Genomic DNA, 20,958 nt, shown 5'->3' on the forward strand with positions numbered 1-20,958 from the left:
TGAAATGTCCTGGGTGAACCCCACCTTCACCTGTAAGTAGCAGGGATGGGCTCCAAGTGACCCCTGTGACCCATATATATATATATATATATATATATATATATATATATATATATATATATATATATATATATATATATATATATATATATGTATACTCAATTACTTTATATGTAGTGGCCAAATCTTGTTCCTTTTGCCCCATTGGACCTTATTTTGAAAATATGTTATTACAGTCAACGGTGTGACACAAGTAATTTTTTTTTCCTATTTGAATTATCCAATCACATATATTTACATGTACGATGATAGGAAGTTTCTAAGTTGTAAGTTTTTAACATTGGTACTATTCCTTTGAGCTGCTACACAATAAACTAGATGTTACTTACTATCTTTATCATATAGTGCAACTTTCTTATGAAATTATATTCTAAATATGTGTTAATGGATTCAATTTAAATGGATTTTAAAAATTGCACCATTGATGTTCATTCATGTATGCCATATAATAAGGAAAAGGAGCAGGACTTCTCTGTATTTGCAGGTGTTTCCATTTTAGTTTAGGATAATGATATGTGCTGTATGGTGACCCGATAAAAATGGATCTGTGATACCAAGTTGGTTAGCGGTGAACCTGTCATGTTTGTGGAAAATTTGTGGAAAATAAACATATATTAATATAATACATTAAAATGTATTTTTTGATTAGAATAAAACAAATAAATATATTAACAATAAATATATTTAAAAGAACATTTTAAACAAAAACAAAATAAAATCCAAAGGAAAAAGAAGTACACTTTAAAGTAGTCTCTGTATTCCTAGTTAGTGCTGTTTTGTTTTCAGAATAGATACTCTGTCCACACCCAGTTTACTGTCACCGGTCTGTCTGGAGAGGCAGGTAATTATTGACCTAGTATGTGTCTGTGTATATGGTTGTGGACCTCTCACTGGTGTCCATCTCTGTTTAATGTCTGACTGCCTGGCTAAGTGGGGGGTCATGAGAACTTGCAGCCACCCTGAGAATCCTACAGAGAAACACACCTTTCTTTGTCTGCTTGTAAAAACTTCCCATAAAAAAGAAACATCCTGATAGCTTTACTTAACCAGCTTACCAGAATTGGTTAATTGTCGGTGATGTCTGCTCATTTTGAGAGGAAATGAGATTAATTACGCCTGAAACTCTGGCAGGGAGCTGGAGCTGCATTTTGAGGACAAGCAAAACATCAAACACGAACTGGGTGACGGGAGGAAATCTGGAAACCAACACCAGCTCCCACTTCATGTCCATCCAAACTCTACTGTGTCCTGCATGTTTGATGTGTGTAAATGCAGCCAAAGCCTATGAGTCCACTCTGAAGAGCCTGATAGATGGCACTAATAGCAGACCGCAGAATGGCCTGTTTCCAGTTTTAAAAGCCTGACTTCTGCCAGCAGTGATTTCCTTTTTTCAGCTTAAGACACTGCTAACAATGAGCTGAGAAACCACAAGGAGTGGCAGGCTGAAACTGCTCGGAAGTGGGTTTTCGTGATTGGACAGTATCGAGTGTTCTTATTGGCTGGGACCTGGGGAGTTGCCAGACGAGCAAAAGTCCATATTGAGTCAATTACAATGTTTCAGAGGTGTGTGTGCGTGTGTGTGTGTGTGTGTGTGTGTAGGTGTGCGTGTGTGTGTGTGTGTGTATGTGTGTGCCACATGTGAGTGTACTCATTCAGAAAAGCTGTTTAATTAGTTTCCTCTGTCACCTGTGCAGAATCACACAGAAAAAGAGTAAATGTTACAGTATGTGCTTGTTGTGAAATCTCATGTTTAATCTTTAACTCGATTTGTTGAACTCTAGGCCTGAGAAAATTTACAGTCTATCTGTTTATTCAGCAAGCTAACAAGCTATGTAGCATACAGTAAGCAAATAAATAATATATATTTACTAGTATGTGGGGTTCTAGATGTGGTAGTTTTTAACTTTTGGGAAAAGATGTTAGTCTATATTCAATAAGTAGTGACATAAAAATTGTTTGGTAAATCATTTTTTAAAATGTAAGCGACAATTAATCTACAGTATTAATACCCAGGGTGAAACTGTGAGGTACACATGAAGTGCACGGACAGGGGTGGGGGGTGAATAGTTTGTAAGACCGGGGTGGTGGGAGTTCTCTGTAAGTAACAGGACGTACCTTACCTATGTCCCTTTCCTCCAGGATTTCTTGAACCCCCCCCCCCCCCCACACACACACACACACACACAAAAAAAAACAAAAAACAAAAACAAAACAAAAACTTATCACCACTTAAAATTTTCATAAATAAAGTATTCATTTTAGACATACCCTACCACTCAAAAGTTTGGACTCACTGTTTTTTTCTTGATTTTCATGACTATTTACATTGTTGATTCTCACTGAAGGCATCAAAACTATGAATGAACACATATGGAATTATGTTGTTTAAAAAAAAAGTGTGACATAACTCAAAGCATGTTTTATATTTTAGATTCTTCAAAATAGCCACATTTTGCTTTTATTACTGCTTTGCACATTCTTGGTATTCTCTCAGTGAACTTCATGAGGTAGTCACCTGAAATGTTTTCCAAAAGTCTTGAAGGAGTTTCCAGTGACGCTGAGCACTTGTTGGCCATCTGTGGCCCATCTCATGTCATTTAAATGAGAAGGTGAGTCCAAACTTTTGACTGGTAGTGTAAGTAATGTATTCTTATCTAATGGCCCAGTTTGCAGCCAGGCTTGGGTCCCAGCCGGATTCCCTGTGTAGTCAGGCTGAAATACCTCTATTGTAACTAATTTATTTGAGTTAAAAGAAAACCAGGCAATTCATGTTGGGGTAAGTTTATATTAAAAGGATGCATTATTTATTTATTTTTCAGATATTTCAGTTGTTTGTTAATAGTAAAAGAGAGTCATAACAAAGCTGATCATTATTAAGAGAAAACGCTTTAATTTAAGTAATTTTAGGAAGTGCTTTTATTTTGAAGTCTGTCAAAACAGGAAGTACCTTTAGATTGTGTTGACAAAAGAAAATAACTTTATGTTTTGTAGGTGTTGAGTGCTAGTTACCTCTTTGTGTTCTGTAAGCTGTAGCATGTTTTAGAATAAATGCACAGTTTGAGAAGACCCCCACCTGGTCATTAAACTCCGAAACTCCAACTACACTACAATCTCTCAGCAAGCTGCGAGTAAATGTGATGTTCCTGTTTTTAACTTCATTTCTCATCATGCAATGCTGCACTTCCATGATTTTAAGGCAACTGTATTCCAAAATGACTAATATCTCCCAAAATATTGGTCCTATCAATTTGCCGCGATATTTAATGTGTGTTCGAGACTATTCCTCAACTGTAGGTACCAAATTGGCCAATTAAAAACATCTCAATTTGTAAGAATCGTACTGACACACACAGATGCTCTGAGCCCTTCCAGTATAATGATATAGATTATTTATTTATTTATTTATTTATCTTCAATGTAAGTCAACTGTTGCCTAGTGGCCTTCAGTGGTAATACTCTTACACTTATATACCTCATATTTTCATGTTTGCTTCACTTTGCGTCTTGATTAGCAAATAAGCACATTTTTTACAGAATCCAAGCTATGATATGTAACATTTTGTGCATTAAAATGTCTCAAAAATCTAATAATATACAGGTTTTTTGTACCAGCGTACTTATGTTAAAAATTCCCAGAAATCTGACTTTTGTTAAACATAAAAGCCCATTTACTTTGCTCACGTGTCAAACATTGACATTACTGTTGGCTGTTTCATCAGAATGGAAAAGCCACATAGTTACTTGTAATATGAATAAAAGTTACAATTAGACTAACATTACAATAATGCATTACCTCATCTGCAAACATCATTTCTGCCTAGATTTTCATGGGCAGCTGTGGTGAAAACATCTCCCATGATCCCACACTACTTCACAATGCATCCAACATGTATTTTATTAACAGAAATGACATGACACACTGTGCGTTTAAGCCGGGGGGTGGGGGTTATTATTATGTCTTTTATCCACATCTTATGGTCTTTCTGAGAAGATGACGTTTTTTAGTTGTTTTTAATATGGTTCATATTAGAGGGACCTAAATAATGAATTTTGGTTATGTGTGACAGAATGGAATTAACAACAAAAAACTAACTCCATCTACTGAAGAAGGCCACAAGATATGGTTGAAGGTTTGGAAACAAGAAGTCATCTGGACTCCTATTGAAGGTTTTTTGCTAACTTAAAGTATTTCCATTTACACTGTTTTGTTTATATTTGTATGTTTAAAATCCTTACATTTATGTTGTAAAAATTCTGTTAATTAATGTTTTATTTCAGCAGACCTCTCTCTTTAAATCTGAAATTAGCAGGTATAAAAACATTCCTAACTGGCTGACAATAACCATGGCGAGGAGTTACATCACTATGGTCAGGATGCAAAAGACAGGAAGTATCCCTCTGTAATCTGTATGTTTCTCCACCCCATCTGTCTGTCCATCCCTCCATCCTGTGTTCAGGAGATCGGATGAAGGCAGGGTGGAGCCCCGAGGCCCCTGGCAGCTCAAGAGATAAAGCCACACAAGTAGGCCACTGTGGGCCCGGCAGGAACACAAGTGCAGATTTTCCCATTTGATAAGTCAGAAGGGGTGGGAGCGATCACTGGCAACATGCACTCACACACTTAGTGTACATATGGACTCGTACTCATCATTTAACATACACTCTGGTCTCGCCTTAGTCCCATGTTCTGTCATTACAGGCTGTTACGCTATCAGAAAGACATAATCACTGAATAACTTCTTCCTGTCTTCATTTTCTCTTCCTTCTCCTTCTCCTTACAATGCTATTTTTACTACTTTGGTAACATCTTTGGTGGTAGATGCTTGTAATCACTGTTGTGATATTTTTGGACTTCCTGAGACATAAACATAGTGTGTGTAGCCTGACTTTTCTTTTCACTTTCTGTTGTTGTTGTTGTTTACTAGCTCTAAGATCAGTTTTCTAGAGTACTGCATAATGAAATACGTATTCTAAGTATTTGTTGGCATTTAAATACAGACAAGACTAATAACAAAACTGTTACATTCTTCAAACTAGAAAAGCACTCGGAGAGCGCAGACCTCCGCCAAGGCTGATCAGTGCCCCCCCCCGTGGGCCCCCCCACGCCAAGGAGGTTATGTTTTTGCCAGGGTTTGTTTGTTTGTCTGTCTGTTTGTCTGTCCGTTAGTGTGCAACATAACTCAAAAAGTTATGGACAGATTTTGATGAAATTTTCAGGGTTTGTTGGAAATGGGCCCCCCCAGTGGGCCCCCCCACCCCCGATCACCACCAAAATTTAATCATTTCTTCGTTATCCCATTTCCAACAAACCCTGAAAATTTCATCAAAATCTGTCCATAACTTTTTGAGTTATGTTGCACACTAACGGACAGACAAACAGACAGACAAACAAACAAACCCTGGCAAAAACATAACCTCCTTGGCGGAGGTAATAATTAGTACTTTTTTAAAGCCTGCATTGTTTGTTTTGAAAAGTCACATTTGTTCAAAGAGCTAGTTATTGTCATTTTTACTTGAAGAGTTGCAAGCCAACAAAATGCATTTCAGACACTTCATGAAAACAAAGTGTTCCACATAGTTTTATAGTTGTCAAAACTGATAAAAGTAAGAGGTCAAGAAAAACATTTGGTCTTCATCCTTTTTGTCCTCTGTCTTTATATACTTGTAGTGTACATTACTAAAGCAAGTGTTGTTTTTTTCAGTGACTCACGTTGTTACATGTCGAAATAATGTAAGACGATATTGAAGTAAAATGAATTGTTACTCATTTTAAGTGACCTAACAGAATATGTTACAAATTACATCTCAGGTCATGCATCTTGTAGTCTGTAGTAAACCACAGTTTAAGGGTAACCCTCCCAGCTCTGTGTAAGATGAATCATTGTTGTTTCACCAGCAGCAAAACACATCTATTTAGGATGCAAATAACTGTTGAAGGTGGGATCTGTGTAAATTGAGGGGCCTTGTATGTAATCTTCTCATACATTAACACAAAAGCAGGCAAACACACACAGCGTGATCTTCCTCTGTCATTAGGGTTGTCCTGGTTTCTCCGAGGAAACTCTGACTGACCACTTCTCACTCAGTCACTGCTCTCAGGCCCAGTGATGTCTTTATTATTAACTGTTACGCCTCTATTTTTCCTCTCTACTAGACACATTCTTCAGCTCTTTTCCTACCGACCTACCCCAGTGATGCAAACCTCCCTTGGTAAAAATACTCCTCACCACCCTTGAGCGTCGGCCAAACAGTAACCTTCACAGTGTGTAATAGTGTACCACACACACTGAAGGGAGTAACAAAGTGTGAACAATATAGATTTAGGTTTTACAAATAGGGCCAAAGGCTGTTCAGTATCATGTTCTGCTTATTTTATGTACTCTGTCTTTTTATTCCTGAAACATGGAGACACAAGAATAAAGTGAGAACAACATGGATTTCAAGGATAGATAGATAGATAGATAGATAGATAGATAGATAGATAGATAGATAGATAGATAGATAGATAGATAGATAGATAGATAGATAGATAGATAGATAGATAGATAGATAGATAGATAGATAGATAGATAGATAGATAGATAGATAGATAGATAGATAGATAGATAGATAGAAACTGTTAGCCACTAGCATGAAAGTGGTTAGTGAGCTTGAAATTAGCATGCTATCAGTTAGCACAATAGCTAACTAAATGGAGGCTATCTACCCATGGGTAAGATGTAAAATTGCTATTATAGTTTGTGTAATAACTTAACATGAGTAAATGAGTTAACATGCTGACTTATAAAAGAACAAGTTAAAATAAAATATAAACCACTTACAAATACTTAAATGGGTAACGTTATTGTAATATTCACATATTTTAAAGAGTAATCAGTCACGTTTTGTGCTTGTATTTAGTATACTTCAGTCTCTTCTTCCTAAAACTAAAGTTCTTGCCACCAGATTTTCTTTTTTTTTTAAACAAGCATAATAACCCTACCTGGACAGAAAAAGAAATCAGTTGCAATTACTTATTATTAATCACTTTTGGATTGTAATCTCATTTTGGCAGACTAACCAGAAATCTGAGGAACTGTAAAAGTAATTAAAAAAGCCAAAGAGGAAGTGATTTTACATAGCATGAGGTACATTTGTCAAACACCAAATACCACCTTGAAATATCATCCAAGCTATTATATTGGTCCGACTCCAACAGACACAAAGAGAAGCATTACTCAGCCTCCCCTTTTATTGAGTTGCTCCTGACTTCTAATCAGCCCACAGGAGCTCCTCAGTCCTGTATTTGCACTGGGTAATGACAAACCTCTCCTTCCACATACTGTAACATTGAGTTGCAAACAGCTTTTAGGTCTTTGAACACACACACACACACACACACACACATATGCAGGCAGAATGTATCTGTCCTGATACCAGCCCTCTGTAGTGGTTGAAGATGTCAGTGTGTTTTAAAATTCCATCACACATGTCAAATGTATTCATAACAATTGCTCTTTGAAGGATACAGCAGAGGCCAAGTTCACGCTTTGAAGTCGAGAGGGAGAGAGATCGGGAGTCGGTTAGACAAGTGGAAAAAGGAGAGGAGGTAAAGGAAGCTGTAATGGAGGGATAACAGGAGGAAAAGAGGGGGGAAACAAAGCATGTACAAGAGAGAAATCTGCAGATGATGACATGTTGCATTACATGATCCCCTGTGATCCCTGGTGGTCTCGCCCTCTGAATCACAACCATCTGCCTCTGACCTTCAGGGTGCAAGAGTCCATTTCCTAGAGTGGCGTGGATTAAGGTGGTGGTAGTGGGTGGTGGGAGTCCGGGTTCTCTGGCCTGGGGCCCGTGTGGAGCCCCAGTATATGGATCACAGCTTTCAAAGGCTCCTTCACCCTGGGACCAGAGGGGAAACTTCCTAACCCAGAAACACTTCCCTCATCTCCGCCATAGCTCACACACACACATGCACACACACATACTGAGATCATTGCTCCCAGATGTGGATCCATCCTGTGGAAAGCATGTTCAGATAGTTATTATCGTGTGTATTTGTGTGTTGTGTTTATGCGTGTGTGCAATCGTCGTAGTAGAAAACTGAGAAAGAGAAAGATGGGTGGTGTGCAAAGAGTCGAACATGGCTGGTGTGTGTAGGTGCTTCCCAGTGGAAAAGTGATAATAGCCCATGTGTTTGCAATACCTGTCGGTGCCCTTTCTACTTTAAAAACTACACATATTTGCAGAAATTTGAGACCCATGTCTGAGGGTGAAACCCTTCATCTGAAGCTCATTCTGTTCAGTGGGATTTGTTTAAAAAAATGACTAGAATTCTTCAACCTCCTTAAAAAACATTACACAACTTTATGTCTATTTCGTCTCACCTAATAACCTTCTGAATACTACTTTTTTCACTGCTTTATTTGCTCTTTTTATAAAATATTTCATATTTATTTTCTTTAACATTAGCTCTCTTTTTTAGAGCGTGTCCATCTCCCAATTTTATATAATTTTTTTGCACGCAAGAAGCTGAGATTGTAGTTTCTCTCTTTTATGCTATAATTTCTTTGTAGCAACACTACCTGAATATGTTTTTCTCCATCATGAAATTATAAAGCATTATGTTGTGAAATAACAAGCTGTGTAATCCAATTCTATTTAAAGACTTCAATAAATAAAAATTAATATTTAGAAATGAGAGAAAACAGATGTAAAAGATGCAAATGATTAAAAATATTAGCATTAGTAGGTAGCTTCAACTTTATTCAATGGATGATTAAAATTATGGCATTTACTGACTCAGAGTAAAGTAACTGCATCCTAGACAGTAACAGAGGCCACAATGTTAAAGTTTTATTTTAAGCTCTTAACTGATTTCTGTACAGTTTCCCATGAAGACAAGTAAAAGAACACGAACCCTCCAAATGATTCCCTTAAAAGATAATCAGCCAGTCACGACACCACTACCTGAAAACTTTTTATTCTCTGAGGATGTGATGAAAAATAAATAAAGCTGGAATTAGATAAATCATGTTAACCAAACTAGGAGATGGAATATGTATAAAAATGAAATACTTGATGCCTTGAATGCATTTAGCTATAATATATGTAAACATGCCTTATGTGTGTAGTAAATACTGCAAGAGTTAGAAAAAGCTGAATAAAAATGAAATAACATCACATAGATAAACTAGAAAAGCACTCAGAGAGCACAGACCTCCGCCAAGGCAGATCAGTCCCCCCCCCCCCCCAATGATCACTACCAAAATTTAATCATTTGTTCCTTGTGCCAGTATCAACATTTCCTGAAATTTTCATCCAAATCCCGCCATAACTTATTGAGTTATCTTGCACACACACCAACAGACCAAAAACATAACCTCCTTGGCAGAGGTAAAAACTCTCTGCTGCTCTCTTCTGTCTTTCATTGTGAGCCTGTCATAGGTCTTGTGCCCTCATGTCCAAGTCATAAACAGTAGCCTGCTAGCCTGCCGTCCTTTACGCAGACCCCAATAAAACTCAGCCCACCCACACAGACCACAACTAAATGCGTGTGTGTGTGCGTGCACACGCCTGTGTGTGTGTGTGTGTATCTAGAGTGCCTGGACACATTTGTATGCACAGATAAATGCACATCTGTGTACTTTCAAACTCCTTCTCGGCTGCATTCCTGCTCCAGATGCTAACAGTAAAGGTGTGATGAAAACAAACATCAGGTCGCTTGGTTGCCCTGAACCCTTTTTGGAAACAATACAGAGGACAGGCATCTGATAAAAGAAAAATCACCATGTTTTTCATGTTTATTAGAGATTAGCAGCTCCTGATTAGTAGGTCAAGGAGTTAATGACTGGATATCGTGCCTTCTTGAGCCGCTGCTGCCTTTTTCTTCTCTCTTACCTTCCCCTCTCTCTACTCTTGCCCACTCTTCTCCTCTTGTTTTCTCTCCAACTCCCCCACCCTCACCCTACCCCCTCCATGTGCTCCATCGCTGTGTGGCCTCCTCCTCTTGGTCTTTCTACTGCGGCCAGGCTGTTCTGTGATTACAGCCTAGTGGTCCAAAATGTAAACATGATGTCAATGGAAGCCCCACTCAGGCTCACATGGAGCGCCGCCGCTTCCATTAGACTGATTGGATGAAATTAAACATCCATTTAGCACTGCAGACACGCTCACACAACACCAAGCAGCCCAAACACTCGGGCCCCTTCTGGTGTTCCTGCTTTCGAGGCTGGTTGTGGGTAGTGGATGTCGTCACCTACAACTGAACACTAATAATTTAGTTTATTGTCAAATTTATTTATAGAGTTTTCCAACTGATTCCAAAGATTTCCAATTGGAAAGTTCCATAAACTGGGGACCCCTTAATTTAGTATTTTGATAGGCTCAACACCCTCCCGTAGCATCATGTACCCTGTAAGCTAGAAATAATGTATGAAAGCGTCCCTTATTTAATTTACCCATATCATGATTTATATTATTGTGTGCCCACCCCCACCCCTTATTTATTTATTTTTGTTTTGTTTGTTTGTTTGTTTTGTTTTGTTCAATGTTTGGTGATAGTTTGTATGTATGTATGTATGTATGTATGTGGGAAGGGTGGGAGGGGATTTGGTTGGTTAAACTAAGAAAAGCAATTCAAGGCACTGTATTTAAAATGCAACATATATTTTTTTTCCTTTCTTGAATAAATTAAAAACAAAAAAATAGATTTATACAGTACAGTTGTACATTCAAATGCAATAAAATATATTCATTTGTCATATCTCATTCAGCCCTTTAAAACCCTGAAAGCAACAACCATAAAGGCAAAATAACAACAATGAGTTCTTGAAAATGCCTGTTGTCAGTTTTTTGTGTTGATGTTTAACATCTGTACAAAAAATTGAGGAATCATTACTCTCTATGCCTGCATATTTACTGTTGTTTAATAGTCTGGTTCATGGGCTATTTCACTTGGCATTCTCCTCTCTTCTGCTACCTGTACGTAACAACCTCCAAACAGCAGCTGCAGACTGAAAACAGGCAGTTTTGACATATATTTTCTGTATGTTTTTATATAGCATTTCTTTTGTGTTCATTTAGTCATTTTAAGATCACAACAAAAGATGCAACATGGCAAAAAGAATAAAAGACACAAGAAAAAAAATAGCATGAATTATTTAACAAGATAAAAGATTGTATAGCCATTTAAAGAACATAAAAGTGTCACAAACACAAAAACAAGACAAAAACAAGAAGTCAAACAATGAAGCAAAATGCAATACGAAAAGGTGATGAAAGACACAGCAAAGTGAAATGGTAAAAGATGTGACCAGATGAAAACAACAATGAAGCAAGATTAAAATAACAACAAAATAAGACATGATGAACTGAAATTATTGTAAAAGGATGAGCAGGATGAAAATGAACAATGAGCCAAGATGAAGACAATATAAATTATCAAAGAAGATGAAAATGATATGAATGACACAAAAATTTAAACAACAAAATACAACAAGATGGAAAGGTTACAGAAAATATATAATGAAAATGTTGCAAAAGATGCAACAAGATAAAAATTACATCAATGATACAGAAAGATGAAAACAACATAAATGACATTAATGACTAAACAAGAAAAAAATAGATGAAACAAAATCATGCAACAAGACACATATACCATAAATGACATAAATGTGGTACATGATAATGACATGACATGACATAAATGACATCAAATAAGTCACAACAAAACAAAACACGATACAAGAGGAAAAAAAGCATTGAAGGCATAAAATGGAAAGTGAAAAAAAAAAAAAAATTGCAAAAACAACAGAAAAGACAGAAAAACAAAGCAAGACACAAGCAAAAAACAAAAGAGAAGATATCACCAGACAAAAAATGAAAGATGTAACATCATGAAAACACACCTATAGTGTCTGACTTCATTCTTATTATGCATTATGAATATGTATTTAGGGAAGTGGGAACAATCTGAATCCATTTACAAGAAAATGTAAAACACATTGACACTGTGATGAGTATTTTTGTGTGTTTGACTATTGCTTGCAGGTTTTGACAATTGTTATTCTAGACATTTCTAGATCTCTCAACTTTCAGAAGAAAAATGATTTATCAGGTTTTAATCCAGTCCCTTTGGAGAAGAGGTATTAGTTGTGTGGCCACTGTTTTGCACCAGTTTTCAGGACTCATACTTGGAGACATCATCATAAAAGAAACAGACTCCACCAACAGTGTTATTAATGGACCAGAATGCAGTCCCAGCCAAAACTATGTAGATTAGAGGATGCAACTTTGACTTCTTCTCTGCTGGAAATATGGGCCTAATTGCTCAGGCATTTACTCTGTGGGTTTGTTAAGAGTCATTCTGGGAAACGTAGGAAAATACAGGTAGACGGTTGGTTAAGGCGAAGTGGATGCACCGAAAGAATGCAATTAAGCACTAAATAACCTCGCAGACTGATGTGAGGATCTGAGGGGGGAATTTCCTTTCCGAGTTGTTAAAATTTCCTTGAATCCAAATGAGAAATTTAGCCTCTCTTTTCCTGGGACTGAGAATCATAAAAACTGCATTCCCACTCACGTCATGTGGTGACAAAAAAAGCCACAGTTTCAGAAAGTTGGCTTCAGAGCGATAGGTTGTAGCTTATGCATTGACCTCAAATACTCATTGTAATATATCCCGATGTTAATACTAGCTCGAATTATTTTTCTAAACTTTTCCCCCCAGAGAAAAGTTGCCGTATTTCTGTCATTTTTGTGTTTCCCCAGCCATGTAATACATTGTTTTATGAATACCATAAGGTGTGTTTTTGGTGTTACCCTCAGAGCTTCATGCCAGCGGACATGCTGGGCTTTGGAGAGGAGTGTGTGTGTTGGATCCCCCAGCAGCACCACACACCAGGGCTCAGAGTCCTGTAAGCCCTTCACTTACAGACCAACCACGAAGACTCAGACCCAACTATCACCACATGCCTGCTGAGGAGGGAGGGAGAGCCAATGGAAATTAGCTGAGAGAGCTTTCACAGTTGCAACACTGGCATTCCTCAATACTTAGATTTCTATAACGCAAACTGAGCCTGAGATTTTGCCTTTAGATCTGCCCCTATTTTTTTTTTTTCTAAAGAGAGGAAAATTGGCAGGATATGTTTCACAGCGGAGGTTATTAGATTCCATTTTAGCGTTACAGTAGCATTTGAATGAAATAAACGACACGAGAGAAAAATAGGTTTTCCTTTCCCTCCCGTTTCCCACATTTTATATACAATCTGCTCTGGCAAGTTATAGGGACTCTCAGTCAAACGCAGGCTTTGATCAGGGTTTGTTGAACTTTGAAGCACTATGTCTTCTCAGCCTCTGAGTCATCTAAGTAGGGGTAAAGATCATGTGGAAGACGGCTGCCTGCTCTTCTAAAAGTGTGCCTAGAATACCTAAATTACTGATGATAATAACAATCACATGGCCAAAGGCAACAACCAGGATTAGACAAGAACATATGGTGTCTCCACTTGACTAACCTGTGTGTTACAGGATCATTTATCCTCTGTTTTTCATCATTAATGGAACTGTTACAGCCTGTATATTCTGTACAGTAGTGGATAATTCCAGGTTATTATGACTTGCCCATCCTTTTTTTGAGAATAATGCACTCATCCTGAGAATAGGAAACAGCCATATCACAACAACAACAACAATATTAAAGGTCTAGTGTGTGTCCAGGCTTTACAATAAAAAAATGTATTCATAATTAAGTTTTCAAGGGTATATAACAGTTTGTTTGTTTGTTTTTTATTTTGAATTTAAAACCAAAAACAGCCAAGAAAAACTGAGAAAGAAAAAAAAGAAAACAAAAAGAAAACATATTCAAAAAAGGATTGGGATGAAGTTCAACTTAAATACTCCTGCCTCCTTACCCCATCTTTTTCTACTGGCCACAAAGTCCCATGCCAGCTCCACAAAATAACTCCAAAATATTACACATATCAAAAATAAACTCTGTCCAAAGCCAATATACATGATATATATTGTATATCATAATGCAGTAGTCATAATTATATAATACTAGTGCGTTGACCCATGGGGAACCACAGGTTCTAGATGTGGTAGTTTTTATGTTGGGGAGAGCTGACTGCTGGGAAAAGATGTTAGTCTATATTTTATCAGTAATGACATAAACAAAATGTTTAGTTAGTCATTCTTTAAAATTTAAATGACAATTATTATATTAATACCGATATCTAGGGACTGAAGTTAGTAAACGTGTTGTTCCTGTTTTTAACTTCATTTCCCATCATGCAATGTGGTACTGCGCTTCCCATCAACCGTCATTGGCCTTGTAATGTGATCATAAGGCTATTGTATTCCAAAATTACTAATATCGCCCAAAATATTGGTCCTACTAAAGAAAAAAGATATTTAATGTTGAGATGGGACTATTCCTCAACTGTAGGTACCAAATTAAAAACGTCTCAATTTCTCAGAACCGCGCAGATACACAGACAGACACACACACACAGACGCTCTGAGACCGTCCAGTATTGTAATATAGTTATATACTTATTATATACATTGTATAATAATACATTCTACAATGATATAATAACATTTAAAAAAAATAAGTTTACATTATATAATATTACACATTCTAATACTTTACAGTTAGTAACAAATAAGAGTTGGCAAGATAAAGAAGTTATTTTAAAAACAGGAATAAGGTTTGTTATGATATACATTTGTACTGATGTTGGTTTTATGTCATTAGAAAAATCATTCGCATGACTGAATGGACCTGATACTTTGGTTACATCATGTCAAATGGTTAAACCACAAAGGAAAGAGAAGTATAACATCTTATTTTAAATTAAATTTGACTCAACCGACATAAATTAATTCTAAAACTTAGGACATCAGTAGTCCATTAGAATATGTTTTGTTGAGAATTTTATGTTTTTAAGCAGGTTTACTGACTTTAACAGTTTTCAGTGGTTACACTGCATTGACATTTTTGATATAATTCCCTAAATATTCTGTCAACACTGGTCAAAGCCTTTTTTTTCCCCAAAATATGGCCAATTTATTTATAGAAGATAATGCAGGATACATAAAACTAATAGAAAAGAATAAAATTATTTTATAAAATCTATATTAAATGATTAAAAGAATTTACAGTCCTGCAGATTTACACTGCAATAAGGGAGAAGTGTAAATTTTAACTCATTCATAGGCTCAAATGTTTTCAACCTGCATCAACATTTGTGCAAATCTAAGTTTTCCTGTCAGTTTGTTCCAGCTGTTTGCAGCTTCTTAATGTGTTGTATGGACTCTGGGCTCGACTAGACCTGAGTCCATGGATCTAAGACTTTATATTCTTTAAATCCTGTATATCACTAATTTCCTGTGGGTCTAAAACATGCAGTGATTTGTAGACTCGTAGTAGTACTTTAAAGTCTGTTCTGTCACTAACTGGAAGCCAGTGTATAGATTTTAGACATGGTGTCATGTGTTCTTTTCTCTTAGTCCTGTCTTAGTCTTAGTTTAACGTCCGGTTTAAAGTCTCAAACATTACAGTAATTGACTATCCTGGAGATAAAGGAATGAATGAGGTTCTCTCAGTCTTCTTGGGACACAAAACTCTTAGTTGTGTTTATATTTTTCACTTGGTAGAAAACTGTTTTGATGATAGCTGGTGATAAGGTCAGTGAAGGTCAGATCTGAGGCATGTAAAACACAGAGGTCACCGGTGTGATCCTCGATCCTTTCAGAGCCTGTGACACAAGATATCTGCTGATACTAACCCTCTTCTCTTTGATGCCAAATAACATAATCTCAGTTTTGTCCTTATTTAACTGTAGAAAAGTTTGGTGAATCCAGTCATTTATTAGGTCCAAACACTTACACAGTAGTAATACTGCATCAGAGTCAGCTGTTTTATTTTGTCATAAAACCTCATGTTTCTGCTGTAATTTCAAACAGACTTCCTCTCTTCTTTTTCCATTTTTTGTTTCACATCCACTGACTGGACAAAAATGTCATTATCAGTATCAGCTGACACCAGTAGTTAGAGCAGTAAATTATTATTTCTTTCAAGTATAAAAGCTTGATTTTCACATTTTCCATAGTTATTATTTGAAGTTTGCAATAAGATGAAAATATGTAAGACACAACAAGATGAAGATGTCAGAACAGAGAAAACAAACACTGGTTCAAACAATCATCGTAATCCAAACAATAACTCTAAATTCATCAGACAGTTTATTTGTGGAATTGTTAAAAAGAGTTTTGTGGGATTTTCTAAAATCATATCATAAGTTACAGTAGTTTTGATGGTATCTTTTCCAGTCATGTTGTACAACTACTACTAGGTGGTATGACAGTAAGGCGGCTATGATTTCAGTCCTGTGGGACCAAATCTGCCATCACCGAGGAGCACAGTGAGGAACAAGAGGAGAGACAGAGTCCAGGCTGTTATGAGCCTTTTTAGGAGAAGGCAGAGGATGAGAGGAAATTACTTTTCTGAGGTTAATATAGCCTTGTGGTTTTCCTACAGTAGCCGCTCAAAGACTCCCTCTCCAGCCTGTGCTGACATGGTCACTCCATCAATGCCAGAGCTTAATGTCATGTTTATCTGCCTCTAATCACAGATTTAGCCCACTAATTACAAAGTGAAATCAAAAAGGCCTGGAGGCAGCTGAGGTATCATCAAAGGAATGTTTGGAGAGTTATGAGAATATCAGGGAATGGATTATTTTTGTAATATATAGATGTTTTGGTAATATGGAACATATGTTGGCATTTTTTCAAATACACTACAGTTTTATTAATAGTTTTCCTCTGTGTGTGTTTTCTGTTTTATTCAGAAACTTGATGCCTCGTACACTGGAGGGTCAGATCACCATGGAGAAGACCCCCAGTTATTTCATCACCAAAGAAGCCCCTCGTCGCGTCTTCTCCATGAGTCGCCACACTAAGCTCATCGTGGTTGTTCGGGACCCTGTAACCGGGCTGTTTCTGATTACACTCAGACCCTGACCAAATCCCCCGGGCTTCCATCCTTCCAGAACCTGGCTTTCCGTAACGCCACCACAGGCCTCATCGACACGTCTTGGAGCGCCGTGCGCATCGGCATTTACGCCAAGCATCTCGAAAACTGGCTTCGATTCTTCCCGCTGTCACGCTTTCTGTTTGTCAGTGGTGAGCGGCTGGTGACCGACCCAGCTGGCGAGATGGGCCGGGTCCAGGATTTCCTGGGACTCAAACGTGTCGTGACAGACAAGCACTTCTACTTCAACCAGACCAAAGGTTTCCCCTGCCTGAAGAAGCCGGAGGGGAGCAGCAGGCCACGCTGCCTGGGGAAGTCCAAGGGCAGGCCCCATCCCCAGATCCCGTCTGAGGTTCTGCTGAGACTCAGAGACTTCTACAGACCCTTCAATCTCAAGTTCTACCAAATGACTGGCCACGATTTTGGCTGGGACTGAATGCTCTCTCACCAAAGCTCTTAAAAAATGACTGTGATGTTTTTATTAAACCAACAAGCAACACCAGACAGGGAATTTTGTGTTGCTAAAACTCATACTGTGCAAATGAGATCTTTGTTTCTGTTGCTCAGAGAATTGAATCAGGATCTGACGTTTTGCCAACAGATGCTCCTGTTTTGCTCCAGGTTTACATCAGACATGCCAACAAAACTTGTGAGAATGGAAGTTCGCTGAGTCCCTTCAACAAGCATGGCTCCATACAGCTTCTGGATGGGATGCGTTGGTTGTGACTTAAACCTACTGCTGCAGAATAAAACAGCACAATCCAGACAGAAACATGCTTTTTTTTTTTTTCTAAGTTGGAACCTGTGGCCTTCTGTCACCCTGAGTGCCAGAAGTAAGCTCACAGTCCTGTCTGAAACATTTAGCAGCACGAACTCTTCATTCAAATAATACCAAAAAGAGGCCAGCTCTGCAAAAAGACATGTCAAAAGTTAAACCAAAAGGCAGCAGAGTAACAGGCTTTGACAGAAAGTAAAGCCATGATAAACCAAATAACATATTGGAGTTTTAAGGATGGAAGAGCTCTACTACAAAAACAGCACTGAAAGTGAGAAAAGAAGTAAAGAGTTTTGAATTACGCACGATGGAACAATCAAATAAATGTAAATGTGCTGTTGTGATCCAATCATCACTACTGGGTAAATAGTTTTACTTCATACAATACATGCATTAGACATAGGATGTGTTTTTCTGCAGTTCTTTCCATATAAGCTCCTTTTCTGGACTGTCATTTATCATCATACATAAGATTTCGCAAATGGAAAAACGCCTGGTACTGACACATAATGGAATGACAGTGTGTGCACTATGTGCTGTAAATGTGCTGTTATTTATGTCACCACTATAAAACAGTGTGAAATCCTCCTCACACCTGTATCTGTGATTTTTTTGCTCCACTCGATTACCGTCAACAGTACTTCCTGTACATGCAACTGTATATTTCTAAAAGCTTAATTTATAAGATGACAAACTATTGTTGAGATGTTTTCTCTGACACTTTTTGTATATGAAACTCTGCTGAAATTCTAAGTAAAACTTTTATTCTCAAAACATGTGTTTTGTGCTGATTTTTGCTCTGCGTGTCTCAGATCATCTTCTTTGTATTTATTACAAACCAAATGATGTTGGTGCTGCAGGGGATATAAAATACATCTGTGGGGCAGATGATGATTTTGTGTTCATAATAGACCTACCAGACACAACATGAAAAGAAAAGAAAATGTAATCAATCTCTGTTGCGGTGGTTCCCAAAGTTTTTCGGCTCAATACCCAAGAAATCAATTTGATGTCTCCACAGGACCCAAATTTACAAAGCTATTACTTGAATTGCCATAATATCGACATTTTTACCGGCTTCAACGTATTTTGCTAGAATTAATGAACATCACTCAAGAATATCAACATCAACAATCACTTTTTTAGTCTCACAGTAACACAGTCACCAGCTAACACAAATATACAACTGACTTTTCCTCCATTAAAACCCTATGTCTGAAAGTCACATTTTTGCCCTGTTTTGTCCTTTGTTGCATCTTTTCCATCATTTTTGTTTTATCATATGTGGTTGGTTACATAATTTTCCATTGTTGTGTGTTTTATAAAATTTTCTTTTTTTCCCTCTTTTTTCATTTATGCACCTTTTACTTCATTTTCCTTGTGTGGCATTTTTGCTATTTTCATATCGTGTCTTTCAAGTTGTTTTCATCTTATATTGTTTGTATTTTGTTGTATCTTTTACTGCTACATTTTTTTTCATCTTAAGGAAACTTTAATGTCTATGTGACTTTTATGTCTTTTACATCTTGTTTGTTTTGTTAACTCTTACTTTTATTTTCATCTTGTGTTTTTTATGTTGTTTCCTTGTTGCAATGGGGTTTTTTTTTCGGGTTTTTTTTCGTTTTTTTTTTACTTTTTACGTCTATGTCTTGTTCCATCTTCAAAGACATTTTTCACTCTTAGTAGCTTTTACATCTTTTTGATTTTTTTTGTGTTTTTTCCATCTCATTATGTCTTGTGTCTCTTACCTCATTTTCACCTTATTGTGCTTTTATGGAATGAGGCCCCTTCTCTACATTTCACATATCTCCCCAGAAGTCTGCATTTATATTAAAAAAAAAATTAAAAATACGAAAAAATTGAAAAAAAGAAATTACATACAACATTGATATGGCATGTTTTAATCTTAAACAGAAAAGAGCTCCACAAATACCATGAATTGACAGTTATGTGTATGAAGTTTTTTTTGTTTGTTTGTTTTTTATTACCTTCTAGCATCTTCTGCAATGAAATCCGACATTAAACATAAAGAGTAAGCATATTAATAGACGGTTCTGTGATGAAACTCTATCCCAGTATTGTTGCAGTGAGTGGTCAGTCAGAGTTCATCAGCTCAAACAGTTGCAAAGTGTAAAATAAAGTGTGTATGGAGTGAACGGAGCTAATGGGAGGGTGAGGTCATGTGGCTACAGGCATCCGGGGCTAAATTTGAAGTTAACACAGTCCTGCGGCTTTTCTGATGTGTAAGCAATCAATTCACTGAGTTGATTGGAGACCTTTTGGGGCTGGCAATCTTTGACCTTTTGGCTCCCCCTTGACCTGTGAGCCTGGATGCCATAAACTGCTGACCACTACCACTACATTGCTTAATGGAGTCTCCCTGCATGAGGTGAAGACGCATGCTCCCACACACAACCACACACAAATAAACACACACACAGGCATACAACAACTCCCCAGATCCATTAATATTGCATTCTCAACCTCAGGGACCTCGCCTGAAGGGAGATGGTTCGGATCAATAACTGCCTGTTTAGTTTATAGGCGGTGGGGATATGTGCTTATATGTACCATGTCCCACTGTCACTTTGATTTAATTCAGGGGTCGAGTGCAGGTCGCTATCATACATTTGTAAAATATTATTTAACACTTGATATATCTTCCAAACATCTGTAATCGATGCAAGTCCTGAAGACAAATACACAAGGGCATATACAGCGGTGCTCAGCGTATATGGTGTTCAGCCTGGGCTGATTTTAATCTATCCAAGGTTGCACAGTTGCTGTGGGGTTTCTGTTCTGACTGCGGTTCTGTCAAGGTTCTTATTTATGCTGTCGTTTGAGGTTTTACTCTATTTCATTACAAATAAGTGATGGCAGCAGTTTCTAATCTCTGTTTACCATTTTTCACCAGGAATAACCAAGAAACCAGTTTAAAGAAACCAATCAAATAGAGTTGCAGAAAAAATTATTAGACCACCCTTTGTTTTCTTCAATTTCTTGTTCATTTTAATGCCTGGTACAACTAACGGTACATTTGTTTGGACAAATATAATGGAAACAACAAAAATAGCTTGTAAGAGTTTGATTCAAGAGCTGA

General features: G+C 37.3%; 1 protein-coding gene across 1 annotated transcript in view; it reads left to right on the plus strand.

Annotated features, from left to right (window-relative positions):
* Positions 1 to 18,626, plus strand: part of LOC115410793 (heparan sulfate glucosamine 3-O-sulfotransferase 6-like) — a 29,935-nt gene extending 11,309 nt beyond the window's left edge. Inside the window, 2 exon segments of the mRNA XM_030122584.1 lie at positions 16,902 to 17,038; positions 17,041 to 18,626. Of these exon segments, the coding sequence (XP_029978444.1) occupies positions 16,902 to 17,038; positions 17,041 to 17,519 (616 nt within the window). The 3' untranslated portion in view covers positions 17,520 to 18,626.
* The last annotated feature ends 2,332 nt before the right edge of the window (positions 18,627 to 20,958 follow it).

This window comes from Sphaeramia orbicularis, chromosome 19, assembly GCF_902148855.1.
Source record: "Sphaeramia orbicularis chromosome 19, fSphaOr1.1, whole genome shotgun sequence".
NCBI lineage: Eukaryota > Metazoa > Chordata > Actinopteri > Kurtiformes > Apogonidae > Sphaeramia > Sphaeramia orbicularis.